At 27.2% G+C, this 24,799-nt stretch overlaps 1 protein-coding gene across 1 annotated transcript in view; it reads left to right on the plus strand.

Annotated features, from left to right (window-relative positions):
• The first annotated feature begins 6,829 nt into the window (after positions 1-6,829).
• LOC100200982 (electron transfer flavoprotein subunit beta) overlaps positions 6,830-24,799 on the plus strand; it is a 28,140-nt gene continuing 10,170 nt past the window's right edge. Inside the window, exons 1-3 of the mRNA XM_065788042.1 lie at positions 6,830-6,931; positions 18,198-18,284; positions 24,612-24,683. Coding sequence (XP_065644114.1) covers positions 6,875-6,931; positions 18,198-18,284; positions 24,612-24,683 — 216 coding nt within the window. The 5' untranslated portion in view covers positions 6,830-6,874. The remainder of the gene's footprint in view (positions 6,932-18,197; positions 18,285-24,611; positions 24,684-24,799) is intronic.

Below are 24,799 nucleotides of genomic sequence, written 5' to 3' on the forward strand. Positions count from 1 at the left end.
CAATCGGAAGAATATTAAACAGGCTTTCAGAGTTTAATGTAAAATATCTTATAAAATTACATTTCATGGCGTAAAAATGCAGAAAAAGACTAGGAAATAATAGCATGTTTAAATGTGACTTTTATTAAGGGGAAAAATCCCTCAAAATTTAGGAATTATTTGACTTTTTTTTTTTTTTTTTGCTAATATAAAAGTAAAATTATTATGAAATTGAATGGTGAAAACAGTTTTTAAAAAGCAAAACTTTTTGTTAAATAAATTACATTTTTGTATGGTCATCTTTGTGTCATTTTTCCCGAGCAACGTCCCTGGTTACAGGAAAATTATCAATAAAACACATTCTCGACCCCTTTTTTGGATTATTTTTTTTTCAGTTTTTTTAGAAATGCAAGCTACAAGTCATATTTCAAAACCTCATATTTGAAAATCCATGCTTAGATTTCTCATTTTAAGTCATCTTTTCAAGCTAAAAATCTGTAATTGAGTAAAAATGAATAAATCTAAAATAGCAAATTGTGATGAAAGTGTTACTGATAGAGTAAAGTTTTTTACTAAACATCAACTTTTAGTAGAAAACTTTAAGAAAAAACTGTAAATATTGGTTTAAATAGTGTCAATAGTAATGATGTAAGTATGACAAACTATGTAAATATTAAAAGTCAATATGTATATATATATATAGTGCATCAAAAAGAAAAGTTAAGCCAGTAATGGTACAAAGTAGAAACTCAGACTATGTTAGTGGCTACAGATTTATTGACATTTTTGCCTCCAAATTTATGAAACTTGCATGTCCTGAATGTTTGCAACCATCTCTGTTATTGTTAAGCGAGGATGAAAAGTCTTGCAAAGGATTTGCATCCAATTTATTATTAAGCTGCATTTGTGAATTATATTAGACTTTGAAACATCAAAAATTTTTGCAGGTTATGATATCAATAAAAGAATGGTAAATGCAATGAGAACACTCGGTCGAGGCTTATCTGGTCTACATCGGTTTACCATGTTAAGGAATATGCCTAAAAGATTATGTATAAAAAAAATACAATGCTATTGCTCAGAAATTGACAATCACAGCACAAACAATTGCTAATGATACTATGCATGAAGCTGCACAAGAACTCCGAGAGGGCGAATCTCTTAATGAGATAGTAGATACTAGAATTTCGGTTGATGGAACATGGCAAAAAAGGGATATAGTTCAAATAATGCTGTTACCGCAGAATTGTCCATCACAAATGGGAAGGTTTTAGATGTTGAAGCATTATCTAGAAAATGTAAAATATGTGAAAAAATTCAAAATACCACTAATTCAACCCAGCAACCAGCAGAAAAAAAAGCTTACATTTGCAATAAAATAAAAACTATGCAGGATCAGCTGGTGAGATGGAAACTGCTGGTGCGATAAAGATATTTAATCGCTCTCTAGAGAAATATAACTTGCGATACACAGAATACTTAGGTGATGGTGATAGTAAAAGCTACACAATTGTCAAAGGAACATACAAGGATATTGAAATAATTAAACTGGATTGTATTGGACATTTTTAAAAGCGCCTTGGATCTCGTTGTCGGCAATTAAAAAAACAACTCAACGGTATAAATGGTAAAGGCCGTTTAACAAACGCTTCAATTAATCGCCTGCAAAATAATTTTGGAATTGCTATTAGGAAAAATTCTGGAAACCTTGAAGGTATGAGATCATCTGCTTTAGCAAGTTTCTTTCGTGTAGCATCTTCCAACAAAAATAATTGGCATTACCCGCATTGTCTCCCATAGTTAAGGACGGTTGATGTAGGTACAATCGCGATAAAGCTAATGGTACGAGTGGATTTAAACCAGGACTAGGTCTTCCTATTGAAATTGTACTTAGATTGAAGCCTGTTTATGTAAAACTAACTTCAGATGCTTACTTGAATTGATTACTTCATGGGAAAATACAGAACCAGAATGAAAGCTTTAACGCAATGATATGGTCCAGAATACCGAAGTCCAAATATGTTTCGCTTACGCAACTAAAATTTGGACTTTACGATGCTATTGGAGTCTTTAATATAGGATTAAAGTCTAGTATCCTTATATTTAAAAAACTTTGTTTAATACCAGGACAGCATATCATTTCTGGATGCAAATACCTTAACCACAGAAGAGTCAGGATGTCAGTATATAAAAACAAATACACGATCAAGAAACGAAGAATGATTTTAAGAGGCCGCAAACATAAAAAATCTGACAAATTTGAACAAAAAAAAGGAAGTTTGTATGGGGCTGGTGTTTCTGATTAAAAACTAATAACAATATGCTTTTTTATATCATATTTCTTTTATTACTGTTAATTTATAATGTTTTTCATCTTAATTTTCTCTTATTTGTCATTTTTCTCAGAACGCAGGTTTTTAACCTCCCGGCAGAAGTATCTTGAAAACCGTTTGACCAATTTATATGAAATTTTCAGGAACTGTTCCTCTCATAAAGATGTATACAATAAGCAGACAACTTTTTTAAAACATTTTTTAAACAGAAAAAAATTTAGAAAACGTTTATAATTTTTGTGCTTAAAATGATAGCAAAAACTAAACATGGCTACCACCTGACAGAAAAGTTGTTAACAAAAACATGTGACATTTGGGAAGACTTTCTCCAGCATTTTTGCCAAAAGTTCTAACTGGCAAAATTAATTCAACCATGATTTAAGTTACAAGAGCTAAAACTTTATGAAAACAAGTAGGAATTTTATACTAAGAATATTTCGCATTGATAATTAAAACTTTTTGTAGACAATAATTTTCAAAAATTGATTGGATCAATTGGAATTTGACGAGACAAACATATTAATATTGTTCTTAAATGGACAATAAGATTTATATCTATATCCAAAATTTCTGATAACAATATGTTGGATCAGAAAAAGCTCGCCGTGCAGTATTGCCATTATTAGATGAACCAGTGCCACCTGGATGCGATTTGTCTCCTTGTAAACTTAATTTTTCCCAAAATCTTTTTTGTATTTTTTTCGAGCTTTTACATGACCTTTATTTATTTTTCCTTTTGTCTGTCATTGCTTAATATCCAACTTGTACGACAAATGAAGGAGAATTATCTCCTCCATTTGTTTCATGGAATATGTTCCATTAAACAGATCCAGCAATGAAGTGGACTTAAACTTTTAATTGAATTGGAAAAAATTACTGGCTCTATCTAATCCCCAATTTAAAACAAAAATCAACTCAATTGAGTCCTTTTCTTTATTAGTAATTTTAGATATTATTTGCGCCTTTTGTGATTCTACAATTCTTTGAACAGTATGTATTAGAAGATTTTGTAATGACACATTTGCCTCCATGTGAGAGATGTGCATATTATTTGCTCTACACTTTGTTTTAGATTCCAGAGTATCGCTGTAAAGCGGATATCTGCACCTCTGTCTTTACTTTCCAATCTTATCGTCATGTACTGAGATTTAGTAAAACCATAATTTAATAGAAAAGCAAGTCCCTCTTCTAGAGACATATTTGTCTTGACTTTCTATGAAACTTATAGTTGGAGTATTGAACATCCTTCATTTTTTGTTTGTACGTAGTTTGTAATGTTAATAATTTTTTTCTAATTCTTATTCTTGAGCACCTTCAATTTTCACAACATTCTTCTTCTCCAAAAATTTTAAACATTTCGACATTTTAATAACATCACCAGTCACAAAAGAAATAAAATCTTTATTCTTTAACTTCATTTAAGACGATTTGTACTTTATAGTTTATTTACACAATTTTAAATCGACGAAAAGATTTTTTGTAAATTCTTTCAACTTTCGGAAGCCTTTGAGGTTATATTCAGGCCCGTAGCCACGAGGAGGCAGCAGAGCATTTGTCCCCCTAATGAATTTTCCAATAAATAATTTTGAAGGAATTGACTGAAAAAATGACCAAAAAAAAAAGGTCCTGAAAACTATTTCGGGAAGTACCCCCCCCCCCCCGCCAATATAATTTTTGTTTCTACAGGCCGAATATTAATTTAAAGGAAGTATTTTTACCACAAAGTAAAGTTACCACAAATATATCTTTTTATGACAATATTATGCAATTCGATTGAAAATGGCTGCCATGTTTTATGTAAAAAAAAAAAAAAAAAAAAATCAATTTAAATAGAAACATTTTAAAATTGAAAATAGTTATTTTTGGGCGGGTCCGGGAGGCATTAAAACCTATATTGGATTAAAAGAAGAAGGGTCGAAGTTTATCGATACGAATTCAGGTTTTTACAGAAGCATACAGAATTTAATAAAAGTCACATTTAAACATGCTATTATTTCCTAGTCTAAAAAGTTATCTTTCTCTGCATGCATTTCATCTTTCTTACGCCATGAAATGTAATTTTATAAGATATTTTACATTGAACTCTGAAAGCCTGTTTAGTATTCTTCCGATTGATATATAATATATGGAAGTTCACAGGTGTGGTTTAAGAAATGAAATAAAAGTTCGAAATTATTGCTTTTTCACTAAACAATTGTTCTTTAGAAAATGACAACTTTGAGCATCTGCAGGAAATGCCAAGTGTTCTAAAAAGAAAAATTCTTTCAGAACATGAAAATATGATTAATTTGCAACAGTTTTGCATAATCAAAACTGTTAATATTGGATTTTCGTAAATCTGGAATTAATGCTACTTCTTGATTATTTCAAATCACTGTGCAATGGTACAAGGGCAGATCCATAGGGGAGCAATAGGGGCAATTGCTCCCCTTGGATATTTTAAAATTAATTTTTTTTAAAGTTTACACTGTTCTAGATCCACCAAATAAAAATACTTTCCCTCACCTTCTTTCCTGGATGGTCTGGATCCACCGAATAAAAAAAAACATCTAAAAATCGCCCCCTCCTCCTTTAGTTGATGGCCTGGATACACCCAATCCAAAAATTATACAGTACCTCAGTTCAGTAGCTTTATACAATCTAAAGTAATCTTTATTAAGAGATCACAAATATCTTGAAATTTAAAAGCAAGAAAAACTTTATTGGGAAAAAAGGGAAAAAATGAAATAAGAAAACCCGAAAATATAAATTAAAATGCGTAAAAAGAAGCCTTTTATGTGAAAAACTGATGTTTAGGTCAGATTTTAATCCCGAGATATTTAAGAAGGTAAATTTTATTTGAATTCAAAACCTTTTATAATCAATCTAAGTTTTAATGAAAATGTACACTCTAAAGACCTGAAATATAATTTTCAAAATTTTCAAAATAATTTTTCCCCTTTTACCACATAATGCTGCCTAATTCAACTTTTTATTCAATAAATATTTTTTTTTTTCGATAACTATTAATAATCTATACTATGATTAAAATAAATATTTTTAAACATTTTTTAAATAAACTTACTGCTTTTTTAGTTTTTAATTACTAAGTTTTTTAATTTTTAAGTGGCTAATGCTTAAGTCATAGTCTAGATTTCTTTGTAATAAATTATTAGACTTTTTTATGATTGGCTAGAAACGAATAACAAATGAACAAACTACTACAATTTGTTTATTTCTTGGCAATGTTTAACAAATACGATATTTGTTAAACATTGCCAGGAAATAAGTAATTTGTAATGAATCTGTGTTGCAATACTTATCAGCATGTAAATGGAATAACTAAAATAAAATAGAATATTAATGACAATGTGACTCATTCGTACTCGTAACGACTCATTTGTGTGCATTTAATTTTCGCAGACGTAAAACTTCAAGAAATTGCTGTGCCCTGTATTGCATAATTTAGAAATAGTTAAATGTTAAATAAAAAAAAAAAGTTAAATGATTAGGACATGAATGACAATCCCATCAATAAATAGGAAAATAACAATGCATATATATTTGCCGAAAAAATGTTTTAATTTCGTCGTGACGGCGAAATTTTAGACATTAAATTATTGTTATATTTTTCTTCGTTTTAAATTCTAAAAGTTTTTTCGTACTGTAACGTGTTTTAATCAAATCTTTAAAAATTATTAATAAAAAATCACTGGCTGCGATTTACGAATCGAACACTATTATCGTATCTTGGGATTGCAACTTTTAGATGCTATTGAAAAAACTACTCGACAACTAAATAATGGAGTTGGCTAGAGTTTAGAGTGCCATATATCTCCTTCCGTTTAAAAACTTTTTACAATTTTTTTTAATGGTCACTTAAATTCTCCCTTAGTTTAACAGAAGTGAATTCGGCTGCAGAGCTCATAGAAACTCTGAAAAATACTTGTTTGCAAATATCTTTGCTAGTATGTAATAAGTTTCAGGTAAGACTAATAAGACTTCTTTATTAGCCTAAAAAATTATTATCAAAAGTTATAGTAAACAACTCAAGTAGAGATATAGCTAAAATAACAAATATAGTATTAGATATAAATTTAGGCCAAATAAGACGTCCCAAGACGTAGCCCGTACTTTAAAATTCAACCCAGCTACGCCAACTAATGGAAAATGCGGTCGGACGATTGGTAATTCAGTGCAAGTCTCCGACAACATTTAAATAAATATTTATTTTTATGCTAATAAGGCCTAAAAAGCGTATAAAGTTGCCGAAAAATAAAATAAAGTTCGCTTTACTCTGAAGGGCTCCTGACCCTTCTAGCCCCTAGCTTAACAGTTTATGCTAATTCTAATAGGGTTAGTTTTATATATAGTTTAATGAGGTTTTGATTTTGATAATTTTCGGGTCCCTCCTCGTTTTTATGATTTTCGCATATTATTTTTTTGCAATTTTGTTTAAGTGAATTTTGATGTTCTAAACTTTTTTTTGTTGAATGTTATTTTAATTAAATTATAAAATAAACTAAACATATTTTCCGAGAATAATTCAATTGTCAAAACACTTGTTTTAGATTAAGATAGATATGTCAGGTCTCAAGGTTCTAGTAGGTTGTAAAAGAGTCATTGACTATGCTGTAAAGGTATAGACTTTATATGTTTAATATTATAATATATATATATATATATATATATATATATATATATATATATATATATATATATATATATATATATATATATATATAAATAATATCTTTTATATATATATATATATATATATATATATATATATATATATATATATATATATACTATATCTTTTATATATATATATATATATATATATATATATATATATATATATATATATATATATATATATATATACTATATCTTTTATATATATATATATATTTATATATATAAATATACATATATATATATATATATATATATATATATATATATATATATATATATACATATATATATATATATATATATATATATATATACATATATATATATATATATATATATATATATATATATATATATATATATATATATATATATATATATTTATTTATTTATTTATTTAATATATATTTAGCTCATTTAAATGCTATTTAAAATCACAATAAAAATCACAATAAAGAGAGTTCAGATTCCGCAAAACTACTATTTACAACATCCCTTTTCTTTTATGCGTTTCACAACTAACTTCTTGAATGCTTTCTTGTCTAGCAACTTCGATTCATTCGGTAATTTATTGTATAATTTTATACCATTGCAAAGGATTGACTTTTTTCCACTTTTCTTGTTTTGAATTTTTAAGTGATACTTTGCTGCATTTCTTGTGCAATAATTATGCATTTCACTGTTTATTTTACAAAATTCTTGGAAGGCATCCATTTTCTGTAATTGAATTGTATTGTGTGTAAATGTCAATACTTTCACTTGAATATTTTCTTTTACAGTTAGCCAGTCTAATCGAACCAACATGTCTTTACTATGTGTGAACCAGTCACATTTCAAGATCGTTCTCATACCTTTGTTTTGTATTTTCTGAAGTATTTTTATATCATTTATACTTGCATCTAAGAATAATGAAGCACAATATTGAAAATGAGGTGCAATAATTGTATTAAAAATTAACGTTTTTGTCCACCTATTCAGATATTTAGCAACTCTGGTAAAATACCCAGTAATCTTAGCAATTTTATCTGCAATATATTTAATATGTTCAGAAAAATTCAACATATTATCAATTTTAATACCCAGGTATTTGACACATTCACTGAATTTAACTCTTTTATTTTCCAAAATGATATATATGTTAGGATATTTTACAGTGATACTCAATTATTTCACTTTAGAGCTTGTAATCAGCATACCCATCGACTTACTTGCATTCAGTTTCAGTCCATTTCCACTTAACCAGGTAGCAACTACTTCCAAGTCTAAATTTAATTTCATCATAGATTCTTCGTAATTATTACCTTCAATACAAACTAATGTGTCATCTGCAAAGAGGTTGATGTTTACATATCTGGTACAACTGTTAATATCATTCATGTATATTATGAATAACAGGGGTCCTAGCACTGACCCCTGAGGCACACCAACGTCACAGAGTAGTTTCGATGATAACTGATCACCAATTCTTACTCTTTGAGTTCTTCCTGTTAAGTAATTTTCAATCCATTGTAGAACAATGCCTCCCACTTTATAACACTTTAATTTTTCAAACAATACTTCCCTATTGATGGTTTCAAATGCTCTCTTTAAGTCTAACACAACTGCGATGACGAACATGTCATCATCAATTGCTGCCCTCCATTTTGAAATGAGTAATTGAACTGCTGTTTCAGTGGAGTGATTTTTTCTAAATCCAAATTGATTTTCATTAAATAGCTTATTCTCTTCAAAATAAGTAGACAACTGTGTATGTGCATATAGTTCAAGTATTTTTTCATACACTGCTAACATATTTAGTGGTCTCATATCCTGTGGTAACTTGGGAGATGTCACTTTCGGTATGGGCACTATAGTAGATCTTTTCCAAGTTTTAGGTACAAAACCTGTTCTTAAAGACAAATTAATTAATTTCAGCAAATTTAAACTAATGACTGTGTAGACTTTTTTAAAAATTGGTACATTCATATCTTCACACATACTTTTTTTATCTTTTAAATCAATTACTATTTTGTCTAGTTGGTTTTTAGAAATTTCTCTGAATTCATTCATTCCCTTTACATGATAAGGTATTTTTATATGATCAGCAGCCACATATTTATTCAAATTTGTTATTGATTTTTCAATATCGATAATACTCTGAATGAGAAATTTATTGTATTTATCAGCAATGGATTTATCACTTGAATCCTCAAACTTGACATCTTCCCTAATATCAAATTGGGCTTTATATTTAGTTTCAGTTAAATTTTTTTAACTGAAACTAAATATAAAGTTAATAAAATTATAAATTAACTGAAACTAAAAGTCTTCCACATTGCAACACTATCACCTTTAAGCATATCAATTTTAGTTTTATAGTAGTTGGCTTTCAATTTTCTCACTAGGTATGTTTTGATATTTCTTAATTTTTTATAAATTTTGAATTGTTTGAAGCAATTTTCTTCACTTAAACCAAGTAATTTCATTGTTTTAAATTTACTCCACTCTAGATTTACTTTTTTACTTATTGCCAATAACATTGGATCGTTCATCCATTTATTATGGAAATTTTTATTAATATTTGTGATGGTTTTTGTTTGGACTTCCATGTTTATGGTTTCTTGAATACCATTAATGAATTGTTCAGCCATTTCATTGATATTTAGTTTCCTAAATTCTATCTCGTTTTCTTTAAGTTTAAATACCAACTCTTGATTTATTTTATTATAGTTAATTTTGTTATATAATTTAATATCTTTAGAACAAAGTAGCTTATTTTTCACATCACAATTCTTTTTTAAATTGTATTGATACTTAGACACAACCATTTCATGATCTGAGATTTTATGTGATTCATTTTGTATAATTTCAAGTGGTAAATTACTTATAAACAGATCTATCACTGTACTTGAAGTTGGAGTAATTCTTGTAGGGATTGTATCATTATTGATTATTCTTAGACTTGATTTTCTTATTACTTCAATGAATCTTTCAGATTAAGGTGAGCTATTTATGTTTCTAATTGGATCAATATTAAATTTAAAGTCACCCATAACTATGATATCTTTATATTTATTTTCAATTACGTTCATCCACTTTTCATAAAAGTTTATAAATTCAACGTGACTGTTTCTTGAAGGTGATCTATATACACAGCTTACCCAAATTGTTTTATTTAAAACTCTTAGCAAAACACTCATAACCCACCACTTCATTTCTACTACAGTTTGTTTAAAATCCAAGATTTTGATATCTTCTCTAATCAAAAGTGTACACCCCCCAGTATGTGTACTAGAAGATAATACACTTTTGGATGAGTAATGATCAAATTTAATTTCATTATCAAAATATATATCTGTAACATGTGTTTCAGTTAAACCAATAACTTCAGGTTAAATCAATAACTTCACTAAATATTTTTCAATTTCAATTTTTTTTATCAATAAGACCACCAATATTAACAAAACACATTCTCTAGTTAAATTTGGTTGCTATTGTATCCTTGACTTAACTTTTTCTCTTACTTCATTGAATATCGGACATTGCCTCCCCTGTGCAAAATGGTCACATGGATGATTAGTATTATTTTCCTTGTTAAACAAGTAGCAATGGATGCATAAATTGTCTTGGTACTTACAAGATTCGTGGTTGTTGCACAATATTTACAGGTAGGTTCATCATATTTACAGTTTTTGGAAATATGTCCATAGCCTTGACAATTGTAACAAACAATGACATTTATATGATTACGAATCTGCACTACTTGCCAATTCACTGATAATTTGCAATTTCTTTTCTGTTCTATGTAATTTTGTGTTTGTTCATCAACATCGAAGATAATCAATTCACTTGTTTTATTTCTAATGAATTTTCTCTTCACAATTTTCAAGCTATAGTTACATACATTTAATGAGATCTCATTTTCTTCTACAATTTCATTCTCAAGTTGCTCATTATTTTGATTTAAAGCCAAGTTCATAATTCGAACAGATATCTCTAATCTTATCAGTTTCTTTTTATTATCTTGATCATGATTGTGTATAACCACTTTATTACCTATTTCTTCATGAATATATTCAGCTAGTTTCTTCATCGTTTCAGGGTTTTCACATTGCATAACTATGTCTCCATTATATTTTTTCCTAATCTTATAAACACCACTTTTTATTTTTTTTATTTTTTACATTATTAGTTACAAGCTGGATAGTATCATACTTTTTATCTGGTGAAATCTGTCTAATAACACTACAACATTTGCTTTTTTTATTACTATTGGCTTCATTTGGTAAAATTCCTTCGTGGTCTAAATGTTGTTCTTTGATTTTTTTCTTCGTATTATTATTTTTTTTACTAATGACTTCATTCCATAAAATTCCTTCAATATCTTCTTCAGAAGCTTGTACATTTTGTAAAATATTTTTATCAGAAGCTTGTACATTTAGTAAAATATTTTTATCAGAAAGATAGAAGGGCATAATGTTATTTGACTCTTTTGGGAATTCACTAACTTGTTCTTTGACTAGGCATTGTAATCTAGTATTCAGTACTAAACATAGATTTAATTTCATCATTGAGTTTCATATTTTCATTAACTAAACACATTACCAAGTTGTTGTGTTTGGTTTACTTATACTAATTTTTTTCATTTTAAACTCATTTATTTAGAAATTTATTTAAGAATTCTTCTTTTAATTTACTTTAAAACTGCATTTTTGATAAAAGTTCAACAGTTTATATTTATAGCAATACTTTACCAACACTTTTTTATTTTCATACTCCTTATATTCTCAGTTTTGCAAAAACACGTCTGCCATCTTTAAATTTACCGCTTTTTTTTTCATATATATATATATATATATATATATATATATATATATATATATATATATATATATATATATATATATATATGTATACATACAATAAAGAAATAAAGTTTTATTATATTTATTAATTAATTAAATCATTAATTAATTATTAGTTGTTGTATAAACTATATCTAATATATTATAACAAACAGTGGCAGTATCTTTTGAATGATAATACTCAATATATACATACTTAGTTACACATAACAGATTAAGTACGCTTTTTTCTGAGTTTTTTTGTGTTGACAAAATATATATTTATATGATAATTGTCAAAATTGTTGGCAGACAGCTGAGTTCAACTCAGAATTCAAAATCTTTCAAAAAGTTAGGCTTTTACTAGAGAAACTAATAGTGTTGAGGTTTGGATCCAGACAGAGATGTAGTCAACACAGTAAGAACTAAGACCAAGACTTAAATCAAGACTTTACAGCTCAAGACCAAGACCAACCCTTGAGACTTTAAGACCAAGACCAAAACATCAAAAAGTCAACCCAAGATAGGGTTGCCAAATGTCCGGCTTTTACGAAGGAGAACTTAGTAAAAAAAATTTATTTTTCCTTTTATGATTCAAATGTGACCCCAAGGATTGCTACCAAAAAAAGTTCAAAGTAAAGGTTACATATTCTTTTTAAGTACTTTATGTATGAAGTGAAATAAACAACATGTATCACTTGATTTTACAATGCATGTTTTACCAATCTAACAAATATGTATGTAAAAAGAAATAGGTTACATGTCTTTCTAGTTACAAATCTTCTTTACAGTGAAAAGTTGTGAGGATCAATGATTTGTTATTGATTATTAATCTACATTGTGTTGGTATATTTTGTAAGGATCAAGAAAGTAGAAGACTGTAAAGGACTAAGATCAACACTCAAGGTTTTCAAGACCAAGACTCCCTGCTTCTAGAACAAAACAGTTGCAAGTCTTGATTCTCATATTTAACTGTCAAATGTTGGTTTTAAGACTTTAGTCTTAAGACCTACATTTTAGGATCCAGATAACTAAGATGAAAAAAAACTGATTAAGGTAATTGTGGTTTTTAGACCTATAAAATCCAAATTATCATGTGCTAACTGATAATTTTTAGTACTTAATTGGATTATCTCAAAAATGACTAATGATTTTGACAAACCATAAAGTTTGAACAGTTGTATGATATTTTGTATGATATAAACAAGAATTTCAATAAAGATGATGGAATTAGCAAAACTGTTGAATTTTTTTTTTTTTTTTTTTTTTGTAATTCACCTCCCCAAGGTCAAGAAGGCCACTACAGATGAGGAGGCTACTTTAGGTTATAACCCTCTCTTAACTCTATTACTCCGAAACACGAACCTTGATGAGCAAGGTCGCTTTGCGGGGAAACAAGATGAGCGCGGTACTACCAGGGACGTGGTGGGAATCGAACTCGGAATGATTTTAATGTACAAATTAAAACTATTGGATTGTTAGATGTTATAAACAAAATCATTGAAGTTTTTTTGTTGCACTATGTACTGTGTTGTTTCTGGTTCTTCTTTTCATTGTCTAATGTCATTTGGTAAAGTGTACATACACCCAATGAGACAGAAAAACTACCAGAGCATTTAAAAAAAGAAATCCATCCTAAAAGGCTTTTTTTCTTACCCAACAAGGTTAATTCTCTTTCCTTAGATCATATGAATTATCATATCTTGCTCATCTACTAAAATTTATTCTTATGTTATGTGTTTACTTATTACTTATATATTTAATAATAATATCAACTCAACATGATTTATTAGTTTTGATTTTATTTGATAAAAAAGTTAAGATTTGAAAATAGCTTTATCTGTATGGTGAATCAACTTTGTATCTTAGGTAGCCGATGAATTTAAATTTTTGAAAAGCAGCACTTTTCTTATCTATTTTAATAATCTTTCTGACAATCTTACATCTGAAGTGGTTTTATTTGCTGATAAATCAACTTTATTCTCTACTTCTTTTATACTCCATTCTCTACTTCTACAAATTTCTTATTCATCCCTATATAGAATACTGTTGTTATACTTGAGCTAGTTCTTCTTTTTCCCTTTTAGATAATGCAGTTGAATCTACTCTATCTGTCTATTTCATCATCGTAAGGTTGCATCTGTGTTTCTCTTTTCTACAAATACTATCACAGTTACTGCTTAAATGAGCTATAATCTCCAGTTTATCAGTGAATCAGTTTCAAAAAAAAAGTTAATTAATTTTGGACAAAGGCAGTATTTTAGCATTTCATTACTTATGCCAGCCAGACCAATTGCCTTGGTATTTTTAAACTTTTAATTAGCTTTTCAGTTTGAGACTAATTTACTAATGTTCTCTTTGATAAATTTGCTTGAATGTACTCTCTGATGATTTTGCTTTTTATAATTTGCTCACACAAATTTTTTTAAATTATTATAGTAAATGTTCTTTATATTTAAATAATACCTGCCCTAACCCTCAGTTAATGTATGTACTGAAGCCCCAACAGCTCTCTACTTCAATATGATGTCATCAATGATGTTTTATGCAAGACTAAGTATGCAAAGATACATGTATGAGTATATATATGTATTTATATATAATGTATGTATGTATATATTATATATATATATATATATATATATATATATTTTGTTTTTGTTTAATATATTTCAATAATGTAGTTTACATTTTTATCTTATAACTTTTTAGTGGTAATTACTGATTCTTTAGACCTCTAAAATTTGTTGTGTTTTTAAAATGATTACGACCTCTGACATTTGTTGCCTTTATAAAATGTTTACTTGCAGAAATTGAGTGACTTTACTTGTAGAATTTTAATGACTAGATATTTTACTTGATTAGTAGTTTATCATTGTTATTAATGAAATTGTTTAATTGATAAGTATTTTGGTAAGAATTTAATGAGCTTTCTATTGGTTTTTTGTTATTGTGTGTTATTGTATTTTAAGTTTTTGTATGTTTCGATTATTGTGTGTTAACTTCTCGCATTTCGAATATTGTATCTTAATTAACTTCTATTGCTTTTTTTGGGTATTGCATGCAATTTAAAATTTTAAATATAAACAAAAATATAAATGACAAAATACAAAAACAAAAGAGCTTGTTTATATAAATTTCTTATTTTAAAAAGTTATCTCAAATTATTGTCATTAAAAAGAATGAATTCTTTTAATTTCTTTTTAAAGACTGGGAAGGTAATTAATAAATCAAAATTAGGTAAAATGATTTTGTTCCAGAGATTAGGTGCACGATAAGCTATACAGAACTGATTGAATTTTGTTCAACAAAAGGGTTCATAGAGTAAGTTATCATTTCGTAGTGTATACTTATTTTTTGTTTTTAAGGTAATAAAATCTTTAAAAATGTGTAATGATGGATTGATTTTACACTGAAACATAAAACATAGTATTTTATATACATTCACTTCATAAATATTAGGTACTTTAATATTTTTAAATTAGGTACTTTAATATTTTTAAAAGAGTACACAACTTACTTTTGCTTGTACTTCCCCAAGCAATATTTGCATAGTTAATATAACTATGTATAAATGAGTAATAGAGTTCGATTAAAATACTTTTGTTCAAATAAGGGGTCGTCTATAAATTACGTCACGCTTAGGGGGAGGGCAATTTTATGATGATTTGTTATGAGGGGGAGGAGGGGTCTTGATTTTGTGACACAACTTTTTTTCTTTTTTTTTTTAGAGAAGACTTCCTTTTAATTAAAAGAGTATCTGACCAAACCAAAACCCTCAGTTGATGTATCTACATGTTGATTGTAAAATCTATTAAGCCTAAATCTTACTTAGTCGATGTGTACACTCTGTTAATGGAGTAGTTACAGCCTGTTAAAGGACTGTTAAGGCTGTATGTGCAGTGCACATTCTGCGCTTTGAATTTATATGGTTCAAGTGCAGAACTATATTTAGTTGGTGCACAGAAGTGTGCAGCAACAAACAAAAAAAAATCTTTGTGCACTAACTAAAAAAAAATTTAATACCGGGTGGCGAACCTGGAACCCTCGGTTTACTAGTCGGAAGCAGAATCGACTCAACCACGCTTACGTTGCAAGGTGAAAGAAAATTGTATTTATAAAATAGTATTTTTGTATGTACAATATATATTATTATTTATTGTATATTATATATATAATATTTTGCATGTATTATATATCGGAAGAATAGGTTTTTAAAATTGGTATCATGTTTAGGATGTTAGTTAATACAATTTTACACGAAACTATTTGGGTGAAAAAGAAACATTAAACAGACTAAAAAGTACTAATTAACTCAAAGAAGCTCAGAGAATTATAGACATTATTATATTTAAAATCGTTTTGTGTTTTGTAAAATTTTGCACCCCCCCTCCTAAAAAAAATTTTTTAGGGGAGGGGGGAGGGTACAAAATTGTTGCGTAATATTAGGGGTGGGGTCAATAAAGTGTTACAGATGCGTTACAGTGAGGGGGGGGTCAGAAAATATCAAAAACTGTGTGGCCTAATTTATAGACGACCCCTAAGTTCTTGACTAAATAAGACTCCTATATTTTTAGAGACCTTAGTGCAAATGTAATCAATATGCGGTTTCTATATAACATTCTCATCAAGATAATTGCCAAGAAAACTAGTGAAAGTTTCCTTTTTTATTTCAAATTTATCAATAAGAATTTTTAGCATGGTTGTTGGTAAAAAACATTTTTTAGATGTAGAGTGAAACAGAATGTATTTTGTTTTATCAAAGTTTAAGGTCAATTTGTTACATTTAAACCACTCAGATACGGATTTATGTACTTAATTCAATATATATTACTCATATATCAGAAATCAGCACACTATCACACTCATATATTATATATATATATGTATATATATATATATATATATATATATATATATATATATATATATATATATATATATATATATATATATATATATATATATATATATATATATATATATATAGGCCTTGTTAAGAAGCGCTACGCAGCTCGCATTTTGCTTGCGAAAAGGCGATTTGCCTACGCGTTCAGCAGTTTTGCGCTACGCAAAAACTTATATCTTTTAGAATATTTAAATTATCTTTTGATTATCGTTAACGTGACGTTTATTCAGAAAAAAATAAAGTCGTAAGTAAAAGCATTTAACCGCAATTGTAAACTAATAGATTTTTTTGTTAAAGAAACAGTTTGTTTCATAATTTTTTTTTTGTTATTAAAAATTAGTTAAAAAAAAAAGTGTTTTTAATTTTATCTTAAGGAATTAAATATATAAATTCCTTTTAAATATAAAAATTATTTTTAGTCATAATAAGTTTAAAAAATGCACGATTTATTTTGATGTAAATATTTTATTAATAAGATATTTTGTTTATTGTTAATTCCATAACGTAAAGTTTTAATGACGTTCATTTAATTTATGAAATTAAATTATGATCACGAATATGTTATCGGTAACTGATAAATAACAAAAAAAAACTTTATTGTTTAAAAACATTATTAAAAAGAGTTCACAAATTAAATAAGAAAAAATGTATTAACAGTTAATAAAATAACCAAAAACCAAAATCATAAGAAAATAAACAAATATTTTACGTTTCATGAAAAAAATATTTTTTTTAAAATAAAATTTAGTTCATATTTGAAAAAAATAATAAAAATGATTGTTTTAATAAGAACTTAGATTTTATTTGTAACTTTTGTTATAGTGAGAAAAAAACAAACTGTTTGTATGATTTTTAACGCGTTAATAAAATAACTTTAATTACAATGCGGTACTTGAAAAGACGCTAGTGAGGCAATATAACTTCTAACGATGCAAAATATATTTGCTGAGTTGAGTTACTTAGAAATGCGTTACGCGTTTTCACTACGCAGCGAAATCTCGTAACAAGGCCTGTATATATATATATATATATATATATATATATATATATATATATATATATATATATATATATATATAGATCTATAGTTTGTTGGCTTTGGGAAGAGCGGAAGGAAAAAAGTGATTCTTACGCCAACACATACGTCACTTTTAATTACTTTTGACTTTCGTCCAACATTTTCGTGTTGGACAAAAGTCAAAACCATTAATTTAATTACAAATTAATTGTTATATAAAAAAACCACAAAAATGCAAATTTAATTGACCGGAATGTTTTTAAAAACATTCTGAATGTTTTTAACAATATAAACAATGTTATATATATATATATATATATATATATATATATATATATATATGTATATATATATAATGTATATATATATATGATGTATTTATGTATAAATATATTCTATATATATATATATATATATATATATATATATATATATATATATTTATGAATGTATAGATTCGAGTAAAGCCAGATAAAACTGGAATCGTTACTGATGGCGTTAAGCATAGCATGAATCCATTTGATGAAATAGCTGTAGAGGAGGTTAGTAAAAACTTTGTTAACCTGAGTCTCAAATGAAGCAAAATTATATATATATATTTTTTTTTTGAGAACCCAGATTTACATAATTTTGAATAATTTGTTTTGTTTTTTTAAAGGTTACTTAAAGACCATTCAAATGTTCAAGAGTCTTTAGCAACCCCTGAATACAATTTTTACAAGCTTGTTTTTGAAATCCAATACTATTTTATGATATAGAACATGTTTAGGGGGTTGATAAGATGAAAAAAAAAAAGGAAAAAACCTCTTTATTTGTAGTTTCTTAAACTAGATTCTAGATGAAAAATTAGCTTATCTAAAAATAATTTCTTATCTGTAATACAGAGGTATGTGGTTTATACTTTAAATCTGTAATACAAATATTATTTACTGTAATTAACTTATTATTTAACATTTACAGTAAGCAAAAAAATAAATGGCTCAAACTTTATTTTTGAAAAATTTGTATAAAATGATTAAAAAATGGTAGTTGATTTTTGTTTTTTAAGGAAAAAACTATGAATTATTTGAAAATAGCATTATATTGAAGCATCCTATTCAAAAATTGTCAAATATAAGTTCATATGACGTATAAAAATCAACTGTACTTATATTGATCAAATATTTTCTCGCAAAAAAAATAATGACACAAATAAGAAAAATTCCAAAATTAGACAAAAAAATTAGTATATCAATATTTAGTAAGGCCACTCTTTACCAGAATAACTGCTTGCAGACAAAGAGGCATCGATTCCACAAGAGATTTGGTTTCTTCTGGAGTGATTTTCTCCCATGCTTCGACTATTGCTGCTTTTAGATAATTTTGTCTTCTGTAAGCTCCATCTCCAATTTTCTGTTCCGTTCATAGTTGATTCAATGAAAGTCAATTTGCCAGCTCCTCGCCAAGTCATTGATCCCCACACCATGACATTTCCACCACCGCGTTTTACTGTTCTTCTCATGCAACTCAATTTGTATGCCTCACTTTGTTTTCGCCAGACTTTTTGCTGTTCACCGGAAGAGATCAGGTTACATTTGGGTTCATCACTCCAAATTACTTTCTTCCAGTACTCAATAGTCTTGGTTGCATACTTTTTTGCAAATAATAATCTTTGTTTCATATGTCTTAGAGTCGAATAGGGTTTTTTGCAACATACTCTACAATGAAATCCTTGCTCTCTAATTCTATTTCGAATATTTTGAGCTGAAATCATGATTTTGTGGTCATTTTTAACTTGGTCTGCAATCTTTTGAGCAGCTTCAAATCTGGTTTTCTTCACTTGTAAAATAATGTTTCTATCAATAGCAGCAGATATTTTTCTTTTACGACCTCTTCCTGATATCAGTTGTAGTCCCATTCAAATTATACTTTTTTATAATGTTGCCGACAGTTCGAAAAGGGATTCCAGTCTGTTTATTAACTTCTCTGTAGGTCTTGCCACTATTTACCAAATCCACAATTAAGTTTCTTTGAGAAATCGTCCAATGTTGTTTTACAATGCGCATGTTGCTATAAATTAATCAATTTTATTCAATTAATCAAAACTTGTGTGTTACAAATATATTTTATGTTACATATGAACGCATCTTATGTGTTACATATGTAAATATAATTTTAGACTTAAACTTACAAAAAAAAATTTTTTTTTTCCCACAAAAATTCAAAAAAGATAATAGAGCTTTTGTATTAAATGTCAATCATTTTGTGTTTGTCAAAAAGTCAATCATTTTGTGTTTGTTACATCTTTGAAATTGCTCAAACTACAATAACATCAGGATCAAAATCTGAATATAGAGGGAAAATCAAGTTAGGAAGAGTAAATGTATCATCACCTGGAACAATGAAAATATGTAAAAAGTGCAGGGTTATCACTGAACAATGATTATCCCACCCTTGCACTCCTACAAAAAGAAGAGAAAACTTAACACCTTTTATTCTTGATAAAATATCTGAAATACAAAAACTGAAAACCTGGATGATTGTATAACTTCACAACTGGACCACAAATAAATCCATTTGCTTTATGGAATACATACAGCCATAAAAGCCTTAGTGAAAAAGAAGATATAGTTTTATTAGAGTAAGTATTAGTTAATTATTTATCAAAAAAATTGGACAGGTGCCCAGTATAAAAGAAGGTAGTAAAAAGGAGGAAAGTCTAGTCACTGATCACATATATCTCCTACACCGTATAAAATGTATACCATTTTAGCAAAGATATTCATTTTGTACATAATTGTATGTAATTATAGATTATACTGCTTTATTGAAAATGTTATAATTATTAAATTATTATTAGTTTATATTATATTATATTATATTTGTTTATACTATATTAGTTAAACTATATTAGTTTATACTAAATCATAATGTATATCCTTTAGGGGAATTATTTGTTTATACTTGTTTTTGTTGTTGTTGTAATTCACCTTCCCAAGGCCGAGAAGGCCATTACAGATGAGGAGACTCCTTGTGGTTATAACCTCTCTCAACTCTATAACTCCCAAACACGAACCAAGACGAACAAGGCTGCTGCGTAAAGAAACAAGTTGAGCCTGGTACTACCAGGGGCATGGTGGGAATCGAACTCAGAACCTTTTGTTTATGAGGAAATATTTGTTTTATACATAGTTCATATTTAGTTATAGCTTATACCATTCAAGTGGAGCTATTCGCTTTATACTTTGTTTATATTTGATTATAATTGGGGAAATGTTTGTTTTATACTTAGTTAATATTTAATTAAAAGTTAAGCCCTTTGACTGGAAATATTCATTTTATACTAAGTATATATTTCATTATAATTTAACACAGCATTATTGGAGCGGTTAGTATTAAAAAATGTATACTGTAATAGTGGAATTACTTCTTTTATACATAGTTTATATGTAATTATAATATATACCCTTAATCTGGAAATATTTGTTTTATACTAAGTTTATATTTAATTTATTCCGTTTAAGTGGGCTTTTTTGTTTTATATATAGTTCACATTTAACTAAACTTTATACAGTTTTAAACCTAGCTTATGTACAGTTATACTTTATACCGTTTTCTTGGAGTTATACACATTATACTTTGTTTATATAAAAATTTTATTTATACCATTTTAGTGGAGTTGTTCATTTTAAAATTGTATACCCTATAAGTGGAGTTATTCATACTATTTATATTATACATAGTTTATATTTAACTATAAATTATTATTTGGATTTATATTTTGGAGTAATTCTTATTATGCTTAGTTTATACTTAATTTGTATAAAATAGTGATTTATACCATTTTAGTGGAGTTATTCGTTTTATACTTAGTTCATATTTACTTATAATTAATACCCTATCACTGGAAATATTCATTTTACGCTTAGTTTATATTTAATCAGAATTTATGCCGCTAAAATGGAATTATTTGTTTTATACTTTATTTAATTAATTAATTTATACCGTTTTAGTGGAGATGATTGTTTTAATGGAGTTATTTGTTTTATAAAAATATACATCGTTTTAGAGGAAGTATTCGTTTTACATTTAGTTTATATTTTCAAATGGCGATAAACAGTATAAATCTGTTTATCTTCATGCATCACAAACTTGTCAGTTTCTGAAAACAGGAAACATTTAATTTAAACTAAATAAATATAAAATTTAAAGAATTTATAAGATAAATATACAAAAATATTTTACAAAAACAAAAACAATTACAAATGATTGCCATCGTTGTGGTAAGCATGATATGATAAACCAAATAAGATGGTATAACAAAATTACTTAATTTATTAGGCTTTATGTCTGATAAATTGAGCGATTTAATATAATGCTTTATGTCTAATAAATTGAGTAATTTTCAACAATAAAGCAGAAGTGTTACAACAAACAATGGAAACAAACATATATTATAATAAGGAGAACTTAAAAAAAGAGTATATAAAAATATATCAGCGTTAATTAAAATTGAAAATTATGTAGTATAATACTAGATTCTTGTCAGGAAATGGATACAGTATTGACCCTTATAAGGATTCAATACTGTGGTATATGACGTTTTGAATATTTTAGTGATCATTTCTAGAAACCCCCGTCGGGGTGTCATCCTCAAAACAAGCAAGTAAAATCCACCTCTTTTCTGATTTCTTTTCATATTAAGATACATGAGGTGCCAAACTTTAAAAGTATTGAAAATAAAATTTGAGGAGGAAAGAACTAAAATCAAAAATGCAGCCAAAGGTAGCCAAAGGTAAATCACTTGCCAATGTGCAATCAAAAAGCTCTGCAAAAAAGCTTTTTCATTTTGAAAAAAATCTCTATTTTTTTGAAATAAATAAGTTTAAAAACACTTAATAATAATAGAAGTCAAAGTCCTTACCATATACATGGGCTATTTTTGGAAAATAATTTGGACGGCCTAACCCCTTGTGCCGGCACCTGCCATAAGGAAATTTGTCATGATTAGGCATTTTTTCAACAACAAAAAAACAGTATTTGCCATAAAAAATATTAAAAAGAAAAAAAGGTTCTCAATTTCTCAATTTTGGTGGCACCCAAATATGGTTGATGCTGTTGAAAACAGTCTAGAATAGCCCTTGATATAATTAGAAGCTGGGAGGGAAGAGACTTATTTGAAATTAATGCAAGAGACAAATGAAGTGAAGAAGATAGGTTTTTAAACTAATTATGAAAAAAAAAGAAAATATTTCAGGCATTTAAAAGTATTTAAAATATTTCAGGCAACAAAAAATACAAAGATGGAAGCATAAAAAAAGTTTATGTTTTTAAAGGTCTAAACTGCATAGTGGTCAATTTAAAGGTAGAGAATGCTCAAAACTGCAAAAAAATATTTATGTTGAAAGAATTAATAAAATCTTCAAAACTGGAAAAAGATTAACACATTATTTCTAAAGGTACTTCCTTTAAATGTTTAAAAGCTGTTAAAGTTGCATGTCTTGGGTTTAGCTTGTTACCTGAATATGAAGCAACCATTAACAAGTACAAAGAGTCAAACTTGGTTGAAGAATGTCATCAAAAGTGTATGCTCTTATCAGGCATACCTGCAAGTTTTTTAGCAACCTGCGAGTTTTTCACTTATGTCATATTCCAATCTAAATAAAGTATTAAGTTTTTGTCTATTTTTTTTTGGTTTTTAAATCTGTTTGTTATGAATTTAAACAGTTTTGGGAGTGTGGGTACAAAGTTTCCAGTAGCTTTAAAGATAATCCTCTAAGTCTGCTTAAAGCCACAGTTATGTATAACTCCCGACATGTGTGTGTAATAAATATGATATAAATAATATACATATATGCTATAAAGTATAATATACTTTATAACATATATGTGTATTATTTATATACTATACTATATATATATATATATATATATATATATATATATATATATATATATATATATATATATATATATATATATATATATATATATATATATATATATATATATATATATATATATATATATACATATACTATATGTGTATTTTTGTAAACTATTACTGGTTGTAAATGTAAATCAATATATGTATAAACATTTACTTGTGTAAACCATTCTCTAACTGAAAAACAATCGAATATGTACCAAAAGACCAATTTTAAGATTTTTTGTTTTTCAAGATAGGTAATCTCTGGATATCTATGTTCATACTAATTCAAATAATATGTTTAAAAAAATCAGTGATCAGAGTAACTGATGATCAGAGTTTAGGAACAATATAACCTTAAAATTAGGGCCTAAAGTCTGAATATTTGTTATATATGAATGTTTTTTAAAAATAGCGTGCATTAATCTTATATATTTTTCTGTTGTTCCTTTAAATGGAAGATTATTTTTATAGTTCAAAGTTCTTTTAAAGCAGCTAAAAGCAGCTAAAACTGGGTGATAGCTCTGGCTTTACTCTTAGCTTCACTTATCCAATTAGCTTCTATTTTCAATAGTCTAAGGACTAGCCATTGAAATAAAAAACTAATCAGATGAGCCAAGCTAAGAGTAAAGTTTTTTTTGTTTTGGCTTATGTAGTCTATTTTTGTATTTTATTTATGTAAAGTTTAAAATAAGGATATAATAGAAGAATTTCTTTAAAAATATTTGTAAAAAAATATTCAAAAATAAGTTATGATATTGAACTATGATATGATATTACACAACAATAAGTCAAGTATATAATGGAGAGCATTCTATAATAAAAAATAATGAATTTTATTAAAATAAAAACTTTATCTCATACTTGATTTATATTGTGTTTTCTTTGGTGGAGTCAGCAAGTAAGTATTCTTACTAATGTTTCTTTACTGGAGTCAGGAAGTAAATATTTTACTGTTTAGGCAATTCGTCTTAAAGAAAAGAATATTGCAAATGAAATTATTGCTATCACATGTGGCCCTGCTAAGAATGAGGTCAGTTTTTATACAATGTTTGAATATCTTTATGTCATGTTAATATGCATGTGTATATATATGTATGTATATACATGTGTGTATATATGTGTGTGTATATATATATATATATATAT

The sequence above is a fragment of the Hydra vulgaris genome, chromosome 01 (assembly GCF_038396675.1).
Source record: "Hydra vulgaris chromosome 01, alternate assembly HydraT2T_AEP".
NCBI classification, from domain to species: domain Eukaryota; kingdom Metazoa; phylum Cnidaria; class Hydrozoa; order Anthoathecata; family Hydridae; genus Hydra; species Hydra vulgaris.